Source organism: Protopterus annectens, chromosome 6.part1 (assembly GCF_019279795.1).
Source record: "Protopterus annectens isolate FY-2018-M chromosome 6.part1, PAN1.0, whole genome shotgun sequence".
In the NCBI taxonomy this organism is placed as follows: domain Eukaryota; kingdom Metazoa; phylum Chordata; order Ceratodontiformes; family Protopteridae; genus Protopterus; species Protopterus annectens.
The window spans coordinates 434,996,488-435,024,179 of NC_056738.1; the positions used below are offsets into that span (position 1 = coordinate 434,996,488).

The 27,692-nt window shown below is 38.6% G+C and overlaps 1 protein-coding gene across 2 annotated transcripts in view; it reads left to right on the forward strand.

Moving 5' to 3' along the window:
- The window catches only part of PTPRN (protein tyrosine phosphatase receptor type N), a 2,492,130-nt gene extending 2,464,948 nt beyond the window's left edge, over positions 1 to 27,182 (forward strand). For both annotated transcript variants that reach the window (XM_044075862.1, XM_044075864.1), the window contains 3 exons: positions 4,075 to 4,139; positions 4,248 to 4,321; positions 26,939 to 27,182. In XM_044075862.1, the coding sequence (XP_043931797.1) occupies positions 4,075 to 4,139; positions 4,248 to 4,321; positions 26,939 to 27,010 (211 nt within the window). In that variant the 3' untranslated portion in view covers positions 27,011 to 27,182. The remainder of the gene's footprint in view (positions 1 to 4,074; positions 4,140 to 4,247; positions 4,322 to 26,938) is intronic.
- The last annotated feature ends 510 nt before the right edge of the window (positions 27,183 to 27,692 follow it).

The window sequence follows — 27,692 nt, forward strand, 5'->3', positions numbered from 1 at the left end:
CAAAATTTCCTTCACTCATGTCATGTTTCAATATACCACATAGGGACAGCAAGGGTGGTAGAAATGGCAAAATCAGGAAACTGTAAATCCACCTGCAGAAGAATATCTGGCCATGAATTAGGTATATTTTAAATATTTTTAAAAAGGTATTAATTCTGTTACTGGCTACTACACATCGCATTCAGGAAACTATGGGTAGAAACATTGATTTCATATGTTTTGGTATAGCTGAAAGATTGTAAACTAAGAGGCAAGTCTTTTGAATTTGCTTCTCACAACATAAATTTGTAAACCTCCTTTTCATTAAAACTATAAAAGAAAACAATAATTAAACTTTGGCAAACATTAGTAGATGAGTGTTTTGACCTTCCTGAATATGATATCAAACTTAACTCATGTCTTCTTCTTCTTTTTCTTTCGGCTGTTCCCATTAGGGGTCGCCAGTATCAACTTAATTCATGTCAAGGCTCAAAATGTACATTTCTGAACTGTCTTGTAAATTTCTTGGTTTCTATTACAAATCCCATTTTCCTGATGCCAATGTTCTTGACTTCCTTTACTTCATAGTTTGCTTTTATGATCTTAAAAACCTCAGTTACTTTTTTTTTTCCAGCAATGCCAAGGGATATCAAAGAGTGTCACTTCACAACCTGGCACTGCTGCGTAGATCCATGCTATAGATGGCCAGATTCTGCCTTCGGCAAGCCTTCATTGACACTAAGTTGTATTTACTCATGGTCCTGCAGTGGTTCATATCTCATAGTGTGTGCACTTTAATTCCAGCAATAATGTATTTCCATGTTTCAGATGATAGTGATACTTCACAACACATTATTAAGGGAACAGCCATCTGTTCTCTGCAAAATGCAGTGCTATTTAGTGATGGCACCATACAATTTCATTTTTGACCATTCTTTTGTTCACTAGGCAAAGGTCAGGTCTCTAGTTCCCACTGTTGTCAGAGAAGTTGTTTTTGTCTGTGTGTGTGTGTGTCTGTCTGTCTGTCTCATAAATATAGTGAAGAAATGCAGCTTAGCCTACAAGTCGGGTATGAAGCATTTTATACATTTTATGAATATTCCTGATCCCTTTGGATTGCAGATATAGTTTTGCAACATTATCACTATTTATTAATTTTCCTTATCCCTTTAGATCTTAGATAATGTGCCCCACCCCAACACACATACATAGAAATATTTGTGTGTGTGTGTATTGTTTTGTTTTGTTTCTGTAATTCTATTTTTACTGTTATATACCATGGCTGCTTTTCCTTAAACCCCAACATGCAAATATCTGGAATACTTATCTTAAGAGGACAACAGCTTTTGCAGAATGTAATCAATTAGTGTGAATAAAACTATTTCTGAAATACTGCTAAGCACGCTAAAGGCTTGGGTGCTTATTTCACATTAATATGCAAAAAGTAGCTTGGTCTCATCTGTGGTCCTTGAAATAATTTGATATCTTCTCAGAATATTTTTTTTTCGGTTATTTCTCAGGAGCACTTTACAGCCTTTTAAGAAATAGAGACAAAATTCACAATTCAGAGCATTAAGTGTGCTTTTAGTGCTCATTAGGCTATTTTACAATACCTTTAAGCAAACCTGATGAATCAGAGCTGGCATAATCGATTATTTTAAAGCTTGTGAAATAATATACCGTCTACAACCAGATATTTTGTACATTGATAGAGCCTCGCTGCAAGAGCTCTACCTGGGAAAGGTCTGTGATTACAGTGCTTGCAACTAAGAAGTTTGTGGGACTTGAGCCCACCAAAGTGTATGTGTACTCTAGCTAGAGAAAGGGTTGGGCAGAAGAGTGCACTTGCAAAAACCTATAGTAGTGTCGATTGCACTATGCATTCTAGACAACACAGGAGTTGTTAAGAGTGTACAAAAATATCATGATACTTGTCAGATGACTCAGGCCTTTCGCCTTTTCATTTCTATAATGCATACCTCTCAACCTCTTAACACAAGAATTCTGAACAAAGTCGAGAATAATATGGGGGGAGCAAAGGACCAAACTCAGGGAAATATTTTAAATAATGTTCTTATAAAGTCGACAGAAATATAAGTTTTGCATTTGCATGCATTTTCTGAAGGATATGAGCTCTGAAACTCAAATATATGTCATTATTTAGTTTCTTCAATTCTCAATAATGTGCCAGAAAACTATAGGTTTTTTGAGGAACAGATCAGAAGTAATGAGGCAAAAATGTGGAAATTCTGCATACTTCTGGACAGTTGAGTGGTATGCCATACTAGTTTAATGCATTTTGTAGCTTTATTAGTTCACTGTCTTCTTCTCTCAGGTTAACTCTTATAACTAAATTGTAATGCGTAATAAATGGGAAATATAACATTACATTACTGTGATTGGGACAAGCACATCACTAGAGGGTAATAAAGTAGATGAACAGAAAAGAAATAAAGTGTTAAAATGCTACTGAATGTTACTAAAATACTACTGAGATGTTAACTGGAATTTGATGAGTTTTTTGGAACCTCCCAAAGCTGCTTAGTACTGGAGTTTTCTGAAGCCACTAAGTAGTAGCTTCTGAAGATTAGGATCATGTCAAGCAAAGAAGCAAATCCCAGATTATTCAAGCACCTACCTTTAAAATAGCCAACAGCTCTTTGATGGCAGTGCAGAGGGTATGAGTCAGGACAGTAAGATACAAACCGCTCTTTCAAGTACAGGGGCATATGTCACGCGGGACAAAAATCAAACAAGAACTTTGTAGATGATATGTGATCAAACTAGCAGAACTGTTGTAATTTATTGGTAACATAAAGCAGCAACAAGTAGCAGGGTAGATTTTTGTAGTACTTTCAGGTGATGTCAGTCACACTCCAGAACCCCCAGGTTAATGGAACTGCAGTTGTCAAGGCACAGCATAACCTCAGCCAGGATATTAGGCAGTAAGAGATATTTGATCCAGACAGTGTTCTGTAGCTCACTGACTACATAGCAGTGAGCTGTTTTCTGTCAAGATGTCATCATTTATAATTTCAAGACTGCACACCTTGGAAATTAATTGAAGCCTTTCACCCCCATAATTTATACAGGGGTAAAAGGGTGGGTTATAAGAACCCTGAGAGTAGTATGCACAGCCAAGGCAGCAGACACAGGTGTATTGAGTTTGAGACAGTTAATTAGTGTCCATTGATGAATACAGGCCATTATGAAAGTATACAATTAAGTCTCTAAAACTGATTTTACGATCTAGGTTGATTTAAATTTCAAGCTACTGCTAAACTCGCACCCTGTTCAATGACTGAATGTAAACCTCAGATATATTCCAGACAACACAAGATCTGAGTCCTACCTCTCAGATGCCTGTCCTTTTGCACCACAACTCTGGTTTCTTCCTTCACAATTGTTTAACAGCCCTTCTAATTGCATTCCATATAATGGGCTTTTCCTTAATTTCCTTCTTTCTATTATCATACCTCCTCCTAGAATTCTACACACAGAAAACTTTAGGGAAAAAAAACTGAATGGAGTAGTATTTCATACTGTCCCATGCTTTGTAAAGTTCTACTTTAATGTAGCTACAATGAAATGGATTTCATAGCAATCATTTGGAGGAGTGTTCTTCAGTACCTTGACTCTTCTTTTATTCTCCTTCCTTTCTGATCTGCAAAACTAGATGTGAGAACAGAGGGAAATAATGCCTTATGACCAGAGAAGCAGAGAGAAAAAATTAGAAACAGCAGATCCTGCAGATATACCATGCGTAGAGGAAACCATTTCTTAAGCTGTGTAGCATAGAAAAGCTTATGTAGAAAAAAGGCCAATAAGAGTCCTTTGTGAACAAGTTTACTACATGTTTTTATTGTTAAATAAGTAGTTTTAAATGCAGCATGTCACAAATAAAGTAGCACTGTTGTCCTCAGGTTTAATACATTTCACCATAGTTTCACTGCACATAATATGCTAATCCTAATTTCTTGAAATTTTAACAAGAAAATGTTTTACTTTTAGATTACGATATTTAAACAAAGTTCAGTTTTAGAATTTCTTATTAAATACTTTCTATAATCTAGAGAATTTTTTTTTCCATTTCAGTGATGGAGCTGGGAGGACTGGAACCTACATATTGATTGACATGGTTCTTAACAGAATGGCCAAAGGTAAGCCATTTCTAACCATGTGTCCTATAAACTAATTAGAGTGTCTGAAGAATTAATGTTCAGGTCCATGTTTATATTTGCATTTTAACCTTTTTGACCTCATTTCAGGAGTGAAAGAAATTGACATAGCAGCAAGCTTGGAACATATTCGAGACCAGAGACCAGGCATGGTGCGGACAAAGGTATAGAGTTCTAGTTCTGTCCTCTCTCCCTGTCCCCTTCTCTGTCTCTCTAAATCTGTTTCTTCTGTGTTTTTTTTCCTGTGGCTGACAAAGTAGAATTTAATGCATCTGTATATATCAGCAAATATTCTTCTAAATCAAACCGGTTTATGGTATGGGCAAAGGGGCTTCTCTACAGGTCATCGGGTTTCTTTTCCCTGAGTGAGTTTATACAGGGGTAAAAGGATGGGTTATAAGAACCCTGAGAATAGCATGCACAGACAAGGCAGCAGACACAGGTGTACTGAGTTTGAGAAAGTTAATATTTGAGAGATTACACCTGAATCCAAGTTACAGAATATCAAAGAACAGAATATTAACATCTGTTTGCCATGGGAAATTACATTTGGTGCAGTATCTAACTGTGCACCAACAATGTTTCATGTTGGGGGTGGGATTTCTTCCTTCCTTACGTTTGTACAATAGCAGAGTTGGAATATATAGGTTAGGGTGGGGGGCTTGCCCCCCCCCCCCCCACAGAGCAGGGTGCATGGATTGCCCCATGAAAAAAGTGCTTACAATTTAAGCTTTCACTCTTTTGAGCTTCAGGGGTTTGTTTTCAGTTTTTTAGGTTCTAAGATTTTGTCACCTGAGGTTTAGTAGTGGAATCAGGCAAAGATACACTCTATTTTGTGCTGGCCTACAAATATGTAAAAGCAACATATTGGTCTGTTACTGGGTTTCTGCTCTAAGGGCTTTGAAGTGGTTAAATGATGTCCTGTGCTCCAAACTTGCCTTTCTTATTATCAGATTCCCATTGCTTTTTTTCAGGTTGCCTTTCATCAGGGCTCAATTTATTAGAAACAATTCATCAAGAGCCCAATTTATTGAGTCCTAGCATGGGGAAGAGAAGGTACGACTTTACCCCATGCAGGACCAATAGTAGAATTTGGAAGGGAATTTTCTGAATCAAGCAAATCAGTTGCAGTGCATTAAAACCAAATGAAGTACAACTTGACAGTAAGAAATATGCTCCAATTTCAGGCATAGGTCAGAGCTCATCTGTGATGATTGATATATAGCACATCCAGCCCTGCTCATGATTAACTTGGCCAGGAATAAAAATAAGTGTGAAATCATAGAAATTTGAAATTATTTGCTCCAGCAGTAGCACTCACTGATGTAGCTCTAAAGCACTGCAACTATCAATCAATAGTACTATGCCTTTTATTTATTTATGCGTACATACATATATACCTATAATTCCTTGCCTGCTACAGACTGGAATTGTCTATAACCCACACAGGTGACTGTTTCTAAAATAAATAACTAAATAAAAATCTCCCTGTGTACAACACATACTTATTTACAGTGACACTTGAAGATATCCATACCCCATGTTGACAAAACTATGATTAATACTAGTTGAGATGGACAAAATCCCCACTGTTGGGAATACCAAAAATAAAAAAAAACCTGAGTCTAGCAAAATCTATCTAGTCTAATAGCCCTAGGGCCTTTTTCAGCCTAGCCATTCATGCCCTAATTTTCCCATTTATCAATTCCCACAGGCTAGAACGGCTTTAGTATATACTACCTGTGATTTAGGGCATCTGCAGTCTGCCCATATCCAAAGGGCCACAGATGACAAGCTAGGGACAAATTTACTATTTCCAATCCATTGATCCAAACTGCATTTGAATAGGCTTAGGGAAGAGCTCTGGTTCCCATGCATGGGGAGTTTGTTCCAGAGAAGGGGTAATGTCTGAGACACATACCTATCCCTCCAATATGCTTTGTTTATTTTACAGGTGAGGTTTAGATCCTTAGTTCAGGTAAGGCTAGGGCTGTTTGTTTTGTGAACGTGTAGCCTGTCTACATAGGTGCCGGAAGCTGTTGAAGTCTGGGGGGGGGTGAGAGGGGCACTTTGCAATTAAAAAGGGCAATTTTTTATAACTATTTACTACCACAACATATGTTCACTTGGAGGACATTTTAAGCTTAGCCAATTCCCTTTGGTTGCTTGAATTAACAGTTTCTGATTGGTGTTACCTATCACATGGCTGATAATTGTATATTAGCCCTAGTGAGAATAACTGTGATCATACCATAGATAATTTGAGGGAACCCATGTAAGGGATGCAGCATTTAGGAACTGCCTGTATCCATTAGTGGCATGAGGGGCAATCCTGGGGTGCATTTTCTATTACCCATCCTTAGATCCAAGTTGCATTTGAATATGGATGGATGAGCTTTGTTTTATTTTTTATGGATAGTCTGTTCTGGAACAGTGGTAGCCTCTGTGATATATATCCATCTCTCCACAACATTCAGTTTAGATAACTGGACCGAGTATTTCTGATGCCATTTGACTTGCTGTTGTTCAGTAGGTCTATGTGTATTAGGTCAAAGGATGCCTTGTATGCCAGGCATGTCACCTCTAAGCACTCTGTAGGATACTGATTATAGGAATAAATCTTTGAAGTGGTCCATGCAAGACCTATTGTTTAGGACTTGTATCCTTTTAGTAAAGTATCTCTAAAGGCATTCCAATTGTTTCATAGGGCTGGACAGTTACATGCCAAAGTGGGCATTATACAAAATTATTGACCTAATGAGAGTTTTGTAAAGGGGGACAATAACATCTCTAGATCTAGTCACAATTTGTTTATAAACTATGCAATATAGAAAAGCTTTCTTACAACTCTGGGCACATGTTGGTCAAAAGTTAGGCCACTGTACATACAAATTCCCAAATGCCAAACGACTGGGTCAGTTCTCAGAGGACATTGTCACGATTTTGACACCAGTTATTATTTGGGACAAACATTCCTGTAGGATGGTTAAGTCATTTGGGGATTCAATAACTGCTCCTAGCTTGCAGTCATCTCAGACTTAGCTGGCCAAAGCCCTCTGGCATGTACTTTTACTTTTGAGATGTATATGCCAAACAGAAGAAGTCTGAACACCGATCCCTGGGGGACTCCATTGGTGACTGGTCTGTTCCCCTATTTTGATCTCCTGCATCTTGTGAGCAAGTTTGCAATCCAGCTAGTGATGCAGGTGTTTGCTCCTGCATGATTCATCTTTTGTACTACATCTGAGTAGGGGATTGTGCCAAAAGGCTTGTCCAGGTCAAGATAATGTGGTGTGAACTGTTTTACCTTCATGCATTACTTTGGTGACAAGAGTAAAGCTTAAAATTTGCCCATGATTATGAGCCTTTCAAACTTTCCTCTCGGACATTTTCAAACACATTTTTAGCTCCATGCATACATGTATGCATTCTTTGATTCACCTTCCTGATTGAAGTAAATTATATTCCTTGTATAATACAGCACCAGTTGTTAGAATGTGTTTTAAATTTGTAGTTTTGAACAGTCTTTTAGTAAGCAATGAAACAAAATGTATGAACCAATAATGACAGAACTACCCATTTCAGAAAATTTCAACCATAAAAGGCCACTCAAACTTATGTCATTACAATCCACCAATATCAGTAAATATACAAAATCTCTGCAGAAGTAAGTCATCTAAATAATTCCACATTAAAGGGATCTCTAACTTATGAAGAGGTTGCTGCTAGGAAACAACTTTATATTTCATTGTTTCATCTACCAATAAAGTGACTGTTGCCCTTGAAGAATAAATTACCTGTGTTGCATTAAAAAATAAGCTAGTAATATTGCAGTAGTGAATGGATGGAAAACTGATGGCAGGTTCATAGTTACTAGTTAACTCCTCCAAAGGAGGGCATGTACAGGACTGCAGCATCCACTCCCTTTAAATTACAACACAGTACAGTATCAGCAATCCATCTACAAACTCTGGGAGTAGAACCCATAGCCTTCTGCATCAAAAGTAAGGCTACTACCTGTTGTGCTACTAACAATGCAAACAGACTTGGAATAAGCAGCACTAAGCTTCTCTTCCCCTGAAGCTCTCGGCTCCTTGAAATAGTTTTTATTTAACATTCATTGACCAGGAAAGTCTGTCTTGGAACAAAGACAATTTTTAGCAGAGGCCCAGGGAGAAATGCTCCAGATATATGTCTTTGTAAGATGGGAGGAAACCAGAACAAACCCACACGAATGACATACAGACTCCACACAGAAGACACCCCAGCCAAGAATCAAACCGGAGAATTTCTTGCTGTAAGGCAAGAACACTACCACTGCACCATCTACTTGACACAACAAAATCTCTCAATTTCACAGCAGACGAAATCTGGAAAAAGCCAAAATTTATTTGGGGGGGGGGGGCAAAGGACCAAAACCAGGGCAGATTTTAAATATTGCTTGCATAATCTTAGAAAGTTGCTGAAATAGTGTTTTGTTTTACCAAAAAAGACTGAAACTTAAAGGAGTACAATTATTTAGTGAATTCCGTTATCACTGATTTGCCACAAAACCAGAACTTTTAAGAGAAACAGACCAAAGTATGAGCCAAATATTCTGTGAAAAACACACACACGCTTCAGTAAACCTACACACCAGCTTCAGTAAACACTGGCACACACACACACACACACACACACACACACACACACACACACACACACACACACACACACACACACACACACACACACACACACACACACACACACCAGCTTCAGTAAACTATAAATGGAGCACCAGCTATATAAACTATAAATGGAGCACCAGCTATATAAACAATAAACAGAGCGGTGCACCAGCTATATTATTTATTTATTTATTTATTTATTTACATTTGGTTACTGGGAAAGTCCGACTGGGTGAAGTACTCCTCAGCACTATTAGTACAGGATAATTTAAAGCAGTAGGATTAAGCATGGGTGTATAGCAAAATACATTTAAAAAAGATAATATACTGCAAAATAAGCTCCATTAGTATAGTGGTATAAAGCCCTAGCAATAGCCTAAGTGTCACAGTTATTAACCCTGGCAAGTATTGGACCTGATATATGGAGAATGACTGTAATCCTGTGGAAAGGGAAACCATGTAGTTTATGAGATAGACAAACAACTAGCCTCAGAGCCATGGACTAATACTAAATGCCAAGAAATGCATAATAGTATCCTTTGGGAAGGCATCCATCCCTGGTAAATATCATATTGACAACACACCCCTTAGAGATGACCCAGTAGTCAGGGACTTAGGGACACACACAGATAATAATCTAGCCTTTGACCATCATGTGTCTACAGTGGTGAATAAATCATTCTATGTTGCGCAACTTATAAACAAAGGTATGGCATCTAAGTCCAAGGAAGTCATTATTCTACTGTATTTGGCATTCATCAGACCTATCATTGAGTACAGTGCCCCCTTTGGTATGTACCTAACCAGGCATATCCAACAACTGAAACCTCTGCAGAGGTTCCTCACTAAAAGAATACAGGGCATAAGTAAAATGTCCTATGCAGACCACCTCAAGGCTCTATCCCTGTATTCTGTCTCCTACAGGCTGTTGAGGGGAGATCTATGCCTGGCATACAGGGCATAGGCAGACCCCACTCTGATGAACCTCCTGCATATCCACAAAATAAACAGCACTAGAATTACCCATTCTAAAGACTTAAACTTTGCCTGTGATATAAATAGGACCTGCTGGAAAGATAGGTGTGTATCCAAGAGACTATCCCGTGTATGGGACAGGCTTCCCATCCATGTGAAGCAGAGTTCCTCCCTAACCCAATTCAAGTGCAACTTGGACAATTGGATGAGAAACTGGAAATTCATCCCTGGTCTGGCACCTATGTCTCTAATGGACACAGGTAACCTGTAAATGGTTCATCTTCCAGGCCTACACTTATACTTATCAAGGGTATCAGAACTTGTCAGAGATTTGGGATGCATGGCTAGGCTTAAAAAAATCCCTTGTGGTCGTTAACCTACTAAGCACCTATGAACCTATGAGATGCAGTGATACCCCCTAGAAGAGGTATGGAAGACACAGAAGTGACCCTGGTGTGTGTATACAACTCACCAACTTACTTATCAGTAGCCTTTATTATGAATATGCAAAAACACACTTCTGCACAAGGAAGGTGTAGTGGTTCCTGTGGTGATGCGAGTCATACGTCTCCACACAAGAGAGGAGTTAGGCCATTAGAAAGAAAACTTATAACATCTGCTTGGATAATGGCTTCTGTGGCTGGCACATGCCCAAACAGGAACAAAGAGGTTGATTGGGAAGCAGGATAACTGATGATTGACAGGCAGCAAGGGAGAAAAGGCATATAAGAAAAACATGTAAGTAGCATTTAATGACAGTCTTTCAAGTACAGCATTTACCTCTTCAAACAATGCTGCAGGATACAAAAATGAGATTTCCCCTTAAGAAACACCTACTATTAAATTAAACCATTTTGTTAAAAAGGCTATAGAAGTCAGTCCTCTTCTTTATATTTCTGAAAGTTCCATGGCAGCAGTTATTGTATCTGCAGTTATAAGGTTTCTTTCCATTTGTGTTTATAACAGTCTAACATATGTCTGTCTATTTTGAATTCTTTACAAAATGTTTATGTAAGTACATTCATTATGTTATGCAAATTGGTAATGACATTGTGATGACCCAGCACTGGTTCAGTAATCAAGGAGCCTCAATCCTCACCACTGTCAAACTGGCAACAGTGGGGGATGCTCACTGAGAGGATAACAGGTACACACACACACACACACAGTATTTCCAGATGCAGCTCTCTGCATCAAGTGCAATTTCCCTTAAGAGCACACAGACACAGCTGTAGAGTTGAGATCTCAGCTGAGTGACCAAAACAACACCTTCCAGCACCCTCTCTGTCCAACCAGTGCTTTGTGTCTCTGTCCAAGTAGATGACACATGCACACTTTGAGATTTAATTTACACACACCTGGGAGAGGCTGGCAAAGGTTTACTAGCTATGCCCCCTTTCTGCCCAGACTATAAGGCAGTTACTATTGCCACTAGTCAACTCCTTATCAGCTACTTTAAGGCCCTTAACAAAGGGTGTCTAATCTTACTGTGTAATATTAATATTAATACAAATGGTACTTTGCCCTAATGCAAGGCTAGGAGTGGCCCACACAGTGTCACCAAATAAATATGCAAGTATTCTCAAAACTGAAATATCTCTACACAGATCAGCAGCAATGAAAGGTTTAAATATATTTAATAATAAATAATAAAAGAGCAAGAAAATGCTCAGTATATATTCACAGTGACATCAGAGTTCAAAACCACAGGAAATATTTAAAACAACATTGCAGGACAGTCTCAAATAAATAAAGAAAAATATCTAAACTAAGCTTTACTATATTCCTGACTGTATCTAAGAGAGTTATACTGTTCCCTAGAAACTTACTTCATTAGAGCAAGGCAGATATGATGAATTGATCTTCCAGTTGTTGTCAGGTCCAAAACATAATGCAGAAAGCTCTGTCTCTCTAAGAAACTTTTCAAATTAATATCTCAAATATTACTGCTGGCATAGCTTGCAGAATGATATCTTGTCTTTTCATCTGACTCTAGTTTCCAGATGAAACCCCCACTACTAGAAGCTAGCAGTATTTAGCGTCTGCTTGTAAAAATACATAGGCCTCCGATCATATGCTGGAAGTCATAAAACAATTACATTCCTCCACATTTCAAGACTAGTAATTATTTCACACTAAAGACAATACAGAGAGCTCCCTAGTACAGACATTTTGTCTCTTGTTGCATTGAAACTGAAAGATACCATATTTTATGGCCTAGCCATAAAGAAATTTAATTTCAGCTATTTTTCTGAAGTTAACCTCCTGTATTCCAGTTTCCATTGTTAAAATATATACATGTAAACAGTTATAGTACTGCATGTAAATTTCTGATCTCTTCCAGTAGGGCCCACTGTGGTTACATTTTAAGCACAAGCACTTTATAAAATACCTTTTTAACACACGTCTGTACAAACCAGTTTGATATACATATGACATACAGTTTTAATACAGTTGTAACACAAGCACCTTCTATAAATCATGTTGATATTCACAAATGACATATAATTATTTACAAAATTCTACATAGATGTGCTAGCAGTATCTCCCTTTGTCACATACATCAGTGCTTACAGATAACACTAGATTTACAAATTTTCTAAGTGTTTTGCAGTATCAAGCTCTTAGATCAGTGCGATCTCAAAATTAGAACTGAACCATATAAGAAGTATAGGGCATATTCTGAAAGCCATGTAGTAAGTCTTAGGTACTAATGGGTGTACTATATAATTAGTTTTGTAATTTCACCAAAATTATTTCTTATGCTAGTATGTATTCATGAATGCAGAATTTAATATCATAACCTTGTTGACTGCATCCTGAGCATAATTATTTGGGTCTCTTTTTTCATTAGAATGTATTTTTTGCAATGTAGTTTTTACTGATAATGTCTAGGGAAGATGATGCATTTATGATGAGTTTCATTTTGCCATTGTATGGAAGACAATAGTATTATTTCATGTATTAAATACAGGGGGTGTAACCATGGATGGGTAGCACAGAGAGCAAGTTGTTATGATTTCTGCCTCCCAGTGCTTGGTTCTTCAGTTCAGCCCCTGTGTTTGCTGCCTCCCAGTGCTTGTTTCTTTAGTTTATTTCCTGAATGGGTTCCATTCTTTGTGGAGTCTGCATATCCTCCCCCTATCTGCATGGGTTTTTGTTGGGTACTTTGGTTTCTTCCTACACACCACAGACATCCAGCATATGAAATGCCCATAGCTATGCATGATGAGTGTGTGTGTGTGTGTGTGTGTGTGTGTGTGTGTGTGTGTGTGTGTGTGTGTGTGTGTGTGTGTGTGTGTGTGTGTGTGTGTGTGTGTGTGTGTGTGTGTGTGTGTGTGTGTGTGTGTGTGTGTGTGTGTGTGTGTGTGTGTGTGCGCCCTGTTATTAGTCTTGTTGTGCCACTCTTCCTATTCGCCATATTGTATGTGCTGGTTGTGAAACAAGCTCTGACCCTGCAATGAGAATGAGAAGGACAGTGAATGGATGAATGAATGAATGATCATGAATATCCAAGACTTTGATGAAATTGTTTATGATGATAAAGTTGTTGGCTGCTAGCTAGATATCTAGTATCATTAAAGTTTGCATGTGTTTGAGGATTTCAGTAATTTATCTAACTAGTCAGTTCACAGGGACTTAAAATCTAACTTAACTAGAAGACTTTTTATTTTATTATCATATATGTAGAGATAGAAAAAACTCCTTTTTATCATGATATTATAGATGTGTACAAGGAAGTTCTATATTATATTATTTTTTATTTATATTTGTTTGCAGAGGTAGTGTTCTGATCTCAATGGATCATTTGCAGGCACTGCTGGGATGAAAAGGAGTACATAAGAAATGAACAGAACATGTTTATAGATATAAAGATATGCTAAAAAATATACATATTTTCAGATGCAAGAATATGATACAACATTTAATTCAAGAAGCACTTTACAATGTGAAAACATGGTTGGAAAAATGGGTGTGCTTATCTGTTTTTTTGGATAAGATCTTATGTATAATATGAAAGAAAATTGCTGGCTGGATAGGGATAACATAACAAGAGATCAGAGAGGCATGGCATGAAGACATTAGAAGAGGTGAGTGTAAATACCTGCAGGAAAGGGTACCATAGGGATAAGACAGAGAGACATGCAGAGGGAAGAGGAGTGGAGAGAGGAGGAAGAAGAGAAGATGGTAAAAGAAGAGGAGACAGTAAATGAGAGAACAGTAAGATGAGAGCATGGAAGGATGAATAAGGATAGGGGAAAAAAGGAGAGCTGGGGTTTGGAAAATGACTTGTGAGACTGCAACAATGTTGGAGACTGCACTGATGTTTATTATGTTTTACTATTGTTTATTATTGAGCTATTTTTGGCAACCCTGAGCCATTTTCTTGGGTTCTGGATTTAGGCATTTAATGATACAGCTCCCCTCTCTCTTACACACTAGAGGAACAAAAAAAAAAAAAAAAAAAAAAAAAATCCCTAACACCAAGCCCCTCAATCGCTCCCCCTAACACCTTGTCCCCCTTGCCCCTGCGTAGGTGTGCCTACTTGTATTGTCATTCTAGTAATGGCATTGTAATCTCTTTCGACTTTATCTCTTTCTACCTTTATCTCTGTTTTGGTCGTCCAAAGGACTTCAGTTTATATATCCATGATGCCTCTTTCATCACCAGGTGTATTCCCTTAGTAGTCAATGTAGATCACCATGTTTATGGATATGTTTGAAATTTATGGACACATTGTTGGTGATGATTTTCACTACTGCAACACTCTGGCAAAGCCAGGTGGCTACTCACCCCACAAAGAAACCCCCTCCTGCTAGGGTTCATGATTTTCAAGCTTATTAACATGGAATTCTTCCCTTCTACATCAACAAACATTAAGAAGGGCAGGCCCTGTACAGCCTTAGATACTTATAGCCCCCCCAATCTCTGCATCCCATACAAAGAAGTAAAGCACACAGAAACTCCACCGCCATCATCGATCGGCTGCGTTCTGTGCTCATCCCTCAAGCAAATGAAGTTCCGCTCCCTTTCCCACCTCCTCACAAAAAAACTGCACTGGTTACTTCTTAAGCAAAAAAAAGAAACAACTTCAACAAACAGAGTATACATCACATAACCCCATGATACCACCTGGAACATCATATAATAACCTCAGAAACTTAGTTAATGTTATAAATATGTCCTTAAAAATGCATGTAATAAACTAACCTGCTTCTGTCATCTGTTGTATTAATTTATCTATTAAGCCAAATTACCTATGAGGTCTTTGTGAGGTCCTCTGTTTAGTTTACACACTTCAGACTTAGAGTTCTGAACATCAGATTATTATTTTTGGAGAAAATTTTACTAATTACTATCTTTCTCCCATAATCTTATTAACATTAGCTATTCAGTTAGCATTAATAGCATTAACAGTTGAGTTGCTTGCCTCCTTCAGTGCACTGAGATTTGCTATTTTACTTTTTTATTTTATTTTTAGTTTTTTACTTTCATTTTTTCAGCTATTAGCTGTGTTTTGTATTCTAGTTCATTTGGGTTGGTTCGGCAGAGTTGTAGTGGCAGTCCCAGATCTAGTCTTCCTCAAAGCTGGGTACAGAGTCAAAAAAAAAAAAAAAAAGGTCTGAGCTGATGTTGTCAGTCTTCACTTAATCCTTGACTGTGGGTTAGAAACTGTTATTCCAGCTCGCACCTTCCAAAAACTGTCGAGCTTAGCTTTACCCATAATCCTCCTCTTAGGATTACCTCGGATCTCATTTGCTGCTTTTAGTGCCAGATGCATTTTTTTCCTGTCAGCTCTCACGCAGACTTATTTCTACTAAATTGTAAGTGTTTTTCCTTCAAAATCTTCGTAATCACTATCTTTACTTCTTTCGCTTACCCGGCTCCTCTCTAGGCTCCTTTCTTAACACTTTTAGTGTTTTTTCTATAAATACCATCATTGGTAGCACCTTGCTCTTTCTTTCTTTCACTTTCTCTCTATTTAGCTTTAAGGTAAGTCTTCAGTACCATTGTTGGTACTTTTTCTTACAGTTCAACCTTCCCTTTACTGTAACGGTAACCCTTCAGTACCATTGTTGGTGCGCTCCCTTTTTTCTTCCTTTTAACCCCCCAAAAAATAACTTTCCTTACTTTTGTTGGTGCTGTCCCTTTTCTGTGTGTGTGTGTGTGTGTGTGTGTGTGTGTGTGTGTGTGTGTGTGTGTGTGTGTGTGTGTGTGTTTATGTGTGCCTGCTGATATAGCAGAAAAGACTAGGGATACTTCTGGCTTCGAAAAATGCCGAACTTTGATGGACACTCTCTATGTGTCTACTGGTTGGGCCTAGTGCATCTTCAAGAAGACTGTGCTATATGTCACAGCTTCAGACACCGAGCCCTTGTAGAATGAAAGAACAAGTTGATTTTGAAGGGCCTAATTAAATCAGATTTCAATGAGGCCATATCTGGTTCAACTAAGTCCAAAATTGACGTTAGCTCCCGTTCTTCCTCCACCTCTTCCAAACATGAAGGATCTAAGAAGAGGAGCAGATCAGCTCTGACAGTCTCATCAGCACCACCAACTAAAATGGCCAAAACCTCCCTGGTTCCCAAAATTTCTGTGGAACTAACCGGGAAATCTTTTCAAACCTTGGTGCCAGTCTCTGTAGTGAATATTTTGACACCTATAACTATCACAGACAGGGTCCGGTTCGATTCTCAGCTAGAGCGTCTTCTGCGTGGAGACATGCGTGAATGGGTGTACCTTCATTGAAGGTTGTGCATCAGGGCTGGTAACTCGGCACGTAAAAATCAACTACCAATCATTAGTGGACCGGAGTTCCGCTGTGGTGACCCCTCACCGGGAAAAGCCGAAAGACACAACAACAACTATCACGGACAGGTCTTCAGTACCACTTCACTCCCTGGTTCCATCTGTTTCGGAACTGAAGGAGTGCCATATTGAAAACAGGCCTAGGGCAACATACGCCCTGTCAGTGGACCCCTTTCAAGACTGACCTGCAAGCCCATTCTTGGAGAAACCCCATTAATGTTGGTCTCTTTGATCCACTCCACTAACACCATCACAGAGTCTGATGTGTTGAGGTTGGTGGATCAGCTCCTGGCTGCGAGAGGATTAGCTTCATCATCAGTTCTTAGTTTCCCTGGTTCTGGAACCATACCCATCTTTCCATCTGATGCTGTTCCTACTTTTACTCCAACTGAGCCTTTGAAGTTCCTGATGCCGACAGTCCCAGTTTCATATGTGTTGGTGCTGATCAGATCTGCATCTCTGGCACTGATAATTGCCCTGAGCTCTTCAGTTCTGTCAGAACTGGAGACCTCCTGGGGTCAAAGCTTCGCTGTCTTTTCTGGGGAGCATGACACTACTTGGGTGTTGTCAGAACTGTCCATGCTCCTTGGGGCTTTGTCACAAGTGATCTCAACTCTGGCTTCAGCTTTGGACACTATGGGGTGGGACCTTGGTTCCTTGGGAGTCTGTCTCGGTTCCGGGCTCCCATTTCTGTATGGGGGAGGTTGCTTTCCATGGCATGGAGAGGGCCTTGTCCACTGTAAGCTCACATTCAATACCACTCTCATTGGGCCAACATCCCTGTCCTTCCCCTCGCTGAGAGCTATCTCCAGCTCCCAAAATCAGAGTTTCAGGGTTTCATTCCCTGGTAACTCCTATCAGCACTCCTGAATGGAGGCCCAACTGCCATCCTCTGCAGGCATTTGGGGGATGATTATCCCTGCACCTATCTGCCTGGCTAAGTATAACAACAGACAATTGGGTGCAGAGGATTATAACTGGAGGTTACAATATCCCATTTTCAAAAAAACCCAGGCAATCAAAAAAATCCCAGATATTCCTCCCAGTCTCGGGGATGCAGCATCCTTGGAAATTCAAAAACTGCTTGACAAGACAGTCATCCAAGCAGTCCCACCAGACCAAATAAGATCGGGAGTTTACTCACGATTCTTTTTAATGCCAGAGAAAACGGGACTGGAGACCAATTTTGGATCTCAGTGTATTGAACAAGTCAATTCTGGGTGGTTATGGTTCAGTCTCTACTTCCATTCCTAGGAAAAGATGATTGGATGTGCTCAATATATCTTCAGGATGCATATTATCACAGAAAAATGAACAAGCGCTCCAGAAGATTCTTGTGCTTCTGGCTGGGAGACAGTCATTACCTTGGACTCTGGATCCAACTCCAGACCTCTTTTCCCATCCACAGAGACTCGTTCATCTGAATCTAAAGCTCGCTATGTGGCTACTCCAATTCCAGTGATTGCCAGGAGTGCTAAACTCTCTGCCTCAGTTGAACATATTATTCTAGTTTCCCACAAACCTTCGACCAGAAGACTATATAACAGCAAGTGGCAAACATTTTCAAAATGGGCTACAAAGAATAACCTTGATCCATTTTCTGCACCAGTTGATAAGGTCTTAGAATTCTTAGCATCACTTTTTAATGCAGGAGTGTCCTCCTCAACAGTATGAGTGCATCTGACTGCAATTTCTGATTTTCATAATGGTTTAAATGATACAGCTCTAATGTCCCATAAACTTTGTAAGGCCTTTTTGAAAGGAACCTTAATGCTCAGACAAGGAAAAATACTATACAAGGATCCTACTTCCCCTTGGGACTTGAAACTGGTGCTACAGTGTTTAATATCTTCCCCTTCTGAGCCATCTGCAAATTGCAATTTGAAGTATTTATCTTGGAAAACCTTATTTTTGATTGCTATTACTTCTGTTAGGAGAATATCAGAATTACAAGCATTATCTTGAATGCCTCCTTACCTAACCTTCCATAAAGACAGAGTATCCTTGCAAACTAATCCATCATTTCTACTAAAGATAGTGGATAGTGTCTGAGACTAATATTAAACAGACCATACAATTTCCCGTATTTTTTCCCAATTTTGAAAACAAAGGAGAATATTGTCTGCATTTGCTAGATGTTCATAGACAACTAACATTTTTACCTTCACAGAACAAAATAATTCAGACAATCTGACCAGCTGTTTGATTCCTTTTATTCTACTAGCCTGGGCAAACCAGTTTCTAAGCTTATTGTGGCTAAATGGCTTAAGGATTGTGTAACCTTCACTTATACCAAAAGAAAAGTGCAACTACCAGGCCCTATAAAGGCACACTCAACAAGGGCCATAGTCGCTTATGCAGTTTTTCATTCCAGAGCTTCTATAGTGTGCAGTGGCTACTTGGGCATTCCTGTGTACCTTTATTATGCATTACAAGCTGGATCTGGTCAATAGAGGTTGAGCATCTTTTTGTTCGATGGTGCTCAGGAATATACTTTCATAAGACTGGGACTCTGTCACACAGTCAAGGATTAAGTGAAGATTAACAACATCAGATTAAGAAGTTATGTTTTACCATAACATTCCATCTGTGTTGTCAATCTTCACTTATCCTTGACATTCCCACCCTCCATCCCCCTGCTTTCAGCCTCCTTGGTAGAACAGATCTACACCAATAGATTGGATTTCTTTGTATGAACACAGATATGGTCTCTGATCTGTTATTTACTGTCTGTCACTATCTTGTGCAAACTCAATCTGAGGTAATCCTGAGAGGAGAATTATGAGTAAAGCTAAGCTCGAGAGTTTTTGGAAAGAGTAAACTGGAATAATGGCCGCGTCGGTTTCAAGGTTCGGAACCGAACCCACAGTCAAGGATAAGTGAAGATCGACAACGCAGATGGAACATTATGGTAAGACATAACTTCTTATTCTCTCCATCCTGGCAATCCTTCCTTCTCTTCTGAGTAGGAGCACCAGATCCTAACCCCCTCATGCTCTATATGGGAAGGGGAAAAAAGGTCCATTCTCCTAACTAGTACTCCTTCCCTCATAAGGAAGAGTGCCATGACCTAATACCTTCACACTATAGTACCTATACTCAGTTTACGTGAAGAGCAAAGCAATTAACAAAAAAAATATTTGCAGATCATGCCCCCTAACACCTTTTACCTGGGGCAGCTGAACACCCTTATATACTGCTGATTAGACACATCCTGCTTTAATTTTTGTAGCTTATTCAGAGTTGTTTTACTTCACAGTGTAATACAGTCACTTTTCTGTGTCAGGACAGTTAACTCACCCATTACACCATTTAGCTTCCTACATCTGTATGTGCAGATATCTCTTGTATATTTGAGACATTCTTGTTAATATTCTGAAGTGCAATATTTACCAGTGATCTGAGATTTTCAGTAGAACTTTTCACTGAATCATTTTCTGAGCTTGTATTGGCCCCTTGCTTCTAAATGACTGAAGATTGAGCCAAATAGTGAGTTGTGTCACTTTCATATAACTCGGTGTGTTTTTAAAACCTGTAAAATGCTTTAAGTTCTTTGTTTTCTGCTGTGGACTTTATTGTTATATGATAAATTTTCCTTCTCAACTAATACTGCCTCTTTTGTACCACAGAAAGCTTTTCATTCACAAACTCAATATCAAGCTGTATGTCAGAAGCAAACATTTTTTTCACTAACCGCATTTTATTTTTATTATTTTATTTTACATTTGTTTACCGGAAATGTCTGACTGGACTCAGGTCCATTTTCAGTGGAGGCCTGGGGAGAAAAGCTCCAAAATACAATACAACACTTGTGAGAAATATAAGCATACATATAAGCATACAGTAAAGTAGAGATTAACAAACTCTTAAAGTAAACATTACATAAAGTACATAAGTCAACATTGAAAACAGCACTTGATTTTTTTTTTTTGATAAAAATGAACTAATTTGAACCAATACACTCTACTGTTCATCCATCTTATGTTTTAAGGCTACAATTTGATTTTTAGTTATATTCTGTTAGAGTACATTATTCTGCACAGACATATTTGTTTCCGTACTCTGTACACTGACATTGGCAGTCTGCTTAGAACCATCAGACACTTTTGCATTGTTCTTTTGTTCAGAAAGCTCAGATATTGTATTTGCCAAGATACTAAATTCTTTGCCAATTTTACCATTTTTTGAGTCTCTTTTGCTTCATTCTTTCTTTCTTACTCCAGTACCACCATATATCCCCAGGTCTACCAGCATCTCCTACAACCCCCACACTATCTTTGTTCTAAGGCTGCACCGAAGGGTGCCCTGAAGGGTCATGCCATTGACTGCTTCCATGAGAGGATGTTTTTATTTATGACCTACTCCTTGGTTCACCCCACATCTGCCTCAGACATCCAAGTTGCTAATTGAACCCAGGTCACCTGGACCATAATTAGGGGATTATCCCTCTACACCACAGCAGTTGTTCTTTGCCCATTTTACCTTGATCATTTTTCTATTAGTCAAGGTTATCCACTACACTTTTGTGACTTTCTAGGACAAGGGATTTTTACTCTTGTATTATATCTTTCTAGTGATTTTCCCCATCCAGTCAGTATTTTTTATCTTCAGAGACAGTTTTTTCTAATCTTATCGCGTTTCTAAAATTGAGTACCATCTGTTTACTGCCTTTGTCACGCTGCATTCTTAACTGCAATGGTTTCTCTACCTTGCAGTTTTGATACCTTCTCCTTTACTAAGATGTGAAGCAGCTCATTTAGCACACTTCAAGCTAAAATCATCACCCTCAAGCAAAGTTCTCACTTCATTTTGCACAGTGAGATGGCTACAAAACATCCACAGGATTCTGTATACTAGTTACACTTTGTTGAAATGCTAGTATAGTTTCTGTTAATCTTAGTGACAATATTTGGTTTGTCTCCAGAAATTGCCTCTGTGTCAGTTGAGCAGTTACAAATGTTTCAGTTGCATTCAGTCAGCCTGCTGCATTCCTACAAAAAGGACTCCAGTTGCTTTTCATAGTATTTTGCTTAATAATAATATTATTCATCCTACAATTACAACTGACATTTCAGTCTTACCTGACTACATTTTGGTGCTACGCTTTTGTAGCTCAGTACTGTTTACATTCAGACTCAATTGGTCATTAGTTCTTGGTTTAGAAACCAGTTCTGCTGCCCCTTGGTTTAGAAACCAGTTCTGCTGCATTTTGCTTATTAGTAACCAGCTAATTTTTGCCTTCCATGGCCACTAATTTACAAACCTCATTTTTATTTTTGCCTCTTCTCAAAAGTTGTACACATACAAAAACACTTCAGAGGCAGACCTGGATTGCTTGATTTAAAGCTTTTTTGAAGGTATAGTTCAAGATCTGAGTCATACCATCTCCTTTGGCTCTAAAGGTAGTTGGTGCAGCTCCTATATTCCCCTTTATAGCTCCTTCCCTGGTACACATCTTGGCCCCAGTGCTGACCTTACCCTGGCTTTGGCACCAGCGGCTTTGGATCTGACATACTGGACTTAAAGAAGAAATTAGTCCACGACCATGGAAGAAGGAAGCAGTTCTCGATTACAAACTAAAATAGTTTTAATGACAAAGTTCTCTGATTAAAAGTGGTACAAATCACAAAGTTAAAAATCACCACAGCGCTTTTCGGCTCAGGCAGTCCTGATCTTTATCAAAGTTTTACAAAAAATTCATTCCAGTATATTCCATATATCCTGGTAATTATGGTCTTAATTGGAAAAACTTGTTGTTAAAGTGCTTCAGTGAATTAAAGGTATAAACTAAGAATTAATTTCATTGAACATCAACTATCAAAAATAAAACATGTATATATATATATGTATATAAATCAAGTTTTGAACACAAGGCTTCACTAATAGGAATTTAAAAATAAAGAGTTAAAAGTTCAACTTAAACTTTAAAATTCAATGACACTTATATTGAGTGTGCTAGGTAACTCACAAATAGTTATATATTATTAAAGGAAACTATGATGTTAAGTTGAATTAGTTAATAATAGACATTAATCGGTGACATAGATATAAATTTAGTGGTAGAGATGGTGAGGAATTAAAAAATATAAAACAATAATTACCCATATAGTTTGGTTTAGTATGTGGATGTATTGTTATGTTAAGGAATTTCAGCAACAAAGCTATAACCTAGCTCTTCTTAGCTTCAAAACTGGTTTGATGCTGATCGTCCCATTGAGGCCAGGCGGTTTCCCTGCATCCAGCCTCAACTGCCATTGTAGTTCACGATAACCTAGGGTAGATTCCCAATCACCAGCCCTTGCATCTGGTTCAACTTGTTCAAGAACTGGAAACTGAATTTTGAGCTCTGGAAAGAGGAGATGTTTGAAAAAAAAAAATTTCTCTCTTTCTTTTTAGCCATGTCGTAAAGGTGTTCATAGATTCGTTTTCTTAATTCCCTCTCAGTTTTACCCACATAGAATACTGGACTTAAACTTAATTAGAGGCTGAGGTGGTCTTTGGACCAGTGGCTCAATGACAAGGCTTCAACTCTGTTTTAGGAGTTATCCCGTATGGCTCCTTTGCTAGTGTCTGAGACTTTGGCATTCAAGTCTTCAGTTCCCATCCCTCTTAAAAGCTGTCCACAAAGTCATCTATGGTGGATTCTATTATCATGACAGCAGCAACGAAGAAAGAGCTGACTGATGGTTCAGCCTTTGCCCATCCACCTAACATGGAGTGCTTTGCTGTAAGGGCTCTGAACTACTCCACTCATATTAATTTTTTAGAGGGATTTAGCACAGTAGGCCATAGCAACTATGACAGCACCCCTAACATCAGACTCTAGGAAGTAATTGTAAAGAGGCTCGACCATGAAGTCTAATGTTTCAAATCCTTCATGGGCCCTATTCATAATGCATTTGATGGAGCAGTAAGGGCAACTAGAACAGGCATGGCTATTAGACATCTAGCCTGGCTGCACCCTGCAACTTTGTGGACCACTTTAAAACATCTTTCACCAATGGCCCTTTTGGTGGATCATTACTGTTCAGTCCCTTAGTGAATGAAAAAAAACGCAGGAGTGTGAACAAGATGGCAAGACGTTGTCTGCTATTGGATTGAGTTTGGAGGCCTCTCAAAGAGTATATAGCAGGAGTCAAAAGAGACCAAGATCACTCTAGTTCAAAAAAAAAAAAAAAAATAACAAGCATCATCTGGTGGATGCATCTTCAGACAGGGTGGTGGTGGTGCTGGTGACCCCTTTAATGCATGCAGACCCAGTGGCAGAAAGGGTCCACATAACCAGGGATACTATGGGTCCTTTCAAACAGGTAACCCCAATGTCCCTGAAGGGCTGTCTGGCTTCTCCCTTCTGGAAGCAATCAGAGGTCATGTATCCCTTTATCCTGTTGCTTGGGAGGCCATCACACAGGACAGATGGGTCAAAGATGTCATATCCAGAGGCTATTCTATATCCTTTTTCCTAACACCCCCAAATTCAAAACAGCTGTTGCCATAAGTTCCACCTAATCATATAAAAGTTGTAGAGAAAGATATCATCTCATTACTCTATGAAAGAGACATCCAGGAGGTCCCAGCAGACAAGAGAGGGTCAAGTTTTTATTCAAGATTCCTTTTGGCTCTAAAGAAAATGCTGCCATAATAGACCTCAGCCACTTAAACAAATATGTCAAAAAGACCCAGTTCAGGATGGTCATGGTACAGTCAATATTCCTCTGTCTCTGGGCAAATAACTACATGTGCTCAATGGCCCTCCAGGACACTTACCTCCACATAAGTGAGATGCCCTTCAGTCTCCCCACAGCCCCATTAGATCTTCACCAAGTGCATGGTCATCACAGCAGCCAACCTACTTCTCCAGTGATTCAGAGTTTCCCATACCTAGATGACTGGCTCATAGCTACTCCCAAGATGGAGTGTCACAGAGGCTATCTACACAGGCTTTGTCTATCCTTTGGAATTTCCATAAACTACCAGAAGACAAACCTTCAACAGCACATTGGATTCTCTTCAAAGGCTGTCAACTGGACATCACCAAATTCATTGTTTCCATCCCACTGGTCAGGATTCAGACTTTGAAATTGACAGTTTGAACCCTTCTACAGGCTACATCCCTGATTGCCATATTGTATACCAGGGTTCTGGAACTAATGGCATCATTAATAATAATGGTTCAGTTTGAGCTTTACTGTATGAGAATATTGCAAAGGCTGCTGCAAGTGCAATGGTCTCTGTTCCTACATCCTCGCTACAAATTGATTCTAATAATCAGTACCTGCAGACAACATTTCCAGTAGTGGCTAAACTCTCCTCTTATCCTGCAGACCTTTCATCCCTCCACCTCCAGAAGCAGTTATGATCACAGATGTCTCCTCATTTGGGTGGGAGTGTGGTATTACAGCTGGAGGATGGTCCACTGTTTATGAAATTCCAGTAAGGCCAATGTTCACGTAAATGTCCTAGATATTCGGGTGGCTCACCTAATGTTACAGGAACTCTGGGACTGCCTTCCTGTGGGAGTGATTTCTATCCAAATGGACAACATGAAGGTAGTTCGGTACATCAACAAAGAAAGAGGAACCAGATTGTACCCCTTATGTTGGGAAGAAATGAGGCTTTGGACCATTGCCTTACAGCAACACATATTCTGGGAGCTCTCACTTGCCTTTTTGGCCAGGCTCAGTAGATCTATTCTGATGCCTCATGAGTGGTCCCCCAATTCAGTGATAGCAAAATAAGACCTCCAATCACTGGAACTTCCACTGCTGCAACCTTTTCCCCTACCCAGACCACACCAAATGCATCAGGTATTTTGCAATGGCCTTTGCATATTCTATAAGTCTTTCCACCCTTATTCCTGATCCCTAGGTACTTGCAGAAAGCAATCAAATGCTAGGCTTCTCTCATCCTCATAGCCTCCTTCTGGCCCAGACAAATTTTGTTTACCCTTCACAGGCTTTATCTCAGGAAGCTCCACTCTGGATATTATATCCAGTACTGGATCTCCTTTTATATCCTACTGGCAAGCTTCACCCTGATCTCCTCAGCCTAAAACAGACTGCTTGGTTTCTCCATTTCTAGTAATGGCCAAAGATGCATCTCTCTCTTCTAAGGTGATTAGGATTTCCAACACTGTTTAGTAGAGTTTCAGAACACACCATTTTCATCAGTGTTAAAACTTCACAGTTTAGCATAGTTCACAGCTTAGTACAGTTTTTATCAGTCAGTGTATTTTAGAAGCAGCACAAATTTCTTTTCACAGAAAAAATGTATCTGGTTTGTAGTGCACACTGAAATTAAAGCACAGGAAAATTCATTGTCATAGAAAATGATACCTGATTCATGTAAGCAATATTTTCCATTGGTTCAGTAAACTATACTCTGACTTCCAAACAATTAGCACCTTCAACAGTTTAAGTTTCAGTACAGAAATAGTTGAGGTGGAGCAACCAGTATTGGATTCAGTTTTATCAGCCTTTCTTACATTGTAAAAGCTCACAATTTCTTTTTATTTTATTTATTTTATTTTATTTTCTATCATTCTATTTATATATTATTGTTTATTACGTTTTGTGTGTTTAGACAGCTAATGTTTTATATGGGCATTCATTGAGAACTGTGTGTTTTTCCCTTTGTCGATAAAGGCAAGCTGTATGACTTTAAATAATTCAGTGATGATTTTTGTGGATTTAATTAGGGTCACATGACTGAATTGATATATTTAAGGTGGGAGATTGTATAAGTGATTTGTCTGATGAAGTTCTAATTTTGTAGAACAAAAGTGCTTATTTTTTACAGTATTTTACAGTCATTAAAGTAGTTTTTGAGATTTGTGGTTTTAGCGATTTTTGGGGGGGGGGTTTTTTGGTTCTTATAGGTGTTATCTGACCACTAAGAAGTTTATAGGTTACAGTAGAGATGCCATGTATCCTAGTTAGAAAGCAAACCAGGTACACAGAATATCATGAGTTTAATGAATATGAGATTTAAATATACAATTCCCTTCTCAGATAGCTCAGTAAATCAAACATTTACTTTTTCTGTTGTGCATGATTTTATGTTTTTCAACAGTAGCTAACACTGTGAGTAAAATAGCTTATTCTCTGACCTGTGGTTTAAAGTCCCAGTTAAATATATGGTTTGTTTTCATTCACCATAAATCACGATGAGTCAAATGAAATTATATCATAATGCATGGAAAATAATCAGAACAAATTCCTTCCAGTTTGCTTTGATTACAGATTAGATTCTGAGGTATTAGTATATTTGTGATATTGGTAGCAAACTGCAGATATAACAAAGTTATATTTCTGTTATTTTTTCAGGATCAGTTTGAATTTGCACTAACAGCTGTAGCAGAAGAGGTAAATGCCATCCTGAAAGCTCTGCCACAGTGAACCAAAGGACAGCTCTATTCTTCACTTCTTCCTTCTCCTCACGTACATTCATCATTTTTCCAGCCTGCTTTTGCTCACAATGGCACCCCCTTGAGGAGATCAATGCAGTATCGTGTTTGTGTATTTCATATTTAGTATTCTTATGTTGATTAACACTCATTCAAAACCCCAAGTAATTTTGTGAATAACTCTTTTATTTAAGAAAATTTACCTGTTATCTTTTTGCAACTGCAGAGAGTTTGGCCAGTTCTCTACAAGGATTTTTTGTTCAAAAGATTGTGATTATATCACTGTGTGTTGAACAGTCAGAGTTAAGAAAGTTCTCATAGTTTTACACCAAAGCTTTTCTTAGGATTTATTTTCAAGGTTCGGATGTACCAGAAATCTGAAGGAATACCATGTATTGGTTTATTTCCCACAGTTCTGAAGTACACATAGAGATACCATCAAAGTAAAAATTAGTTTTCAGCATTTCATGCATCATATTACAGGTATTTCATTGCAGAAATGTCTTAATAATCATGTGCAAAGCTTGCCAAGAGATGATAAAGAATTGTACCTCCAGCTGGTATCCCTTTAATCCATTTTCCAATTTCGGTCTGTAGTTATCCGTTCTTAATTAGATGTGGGCCTTTGTAAATTAAGTGAATACACATTTGTATGACACACAATGCACCTTAAG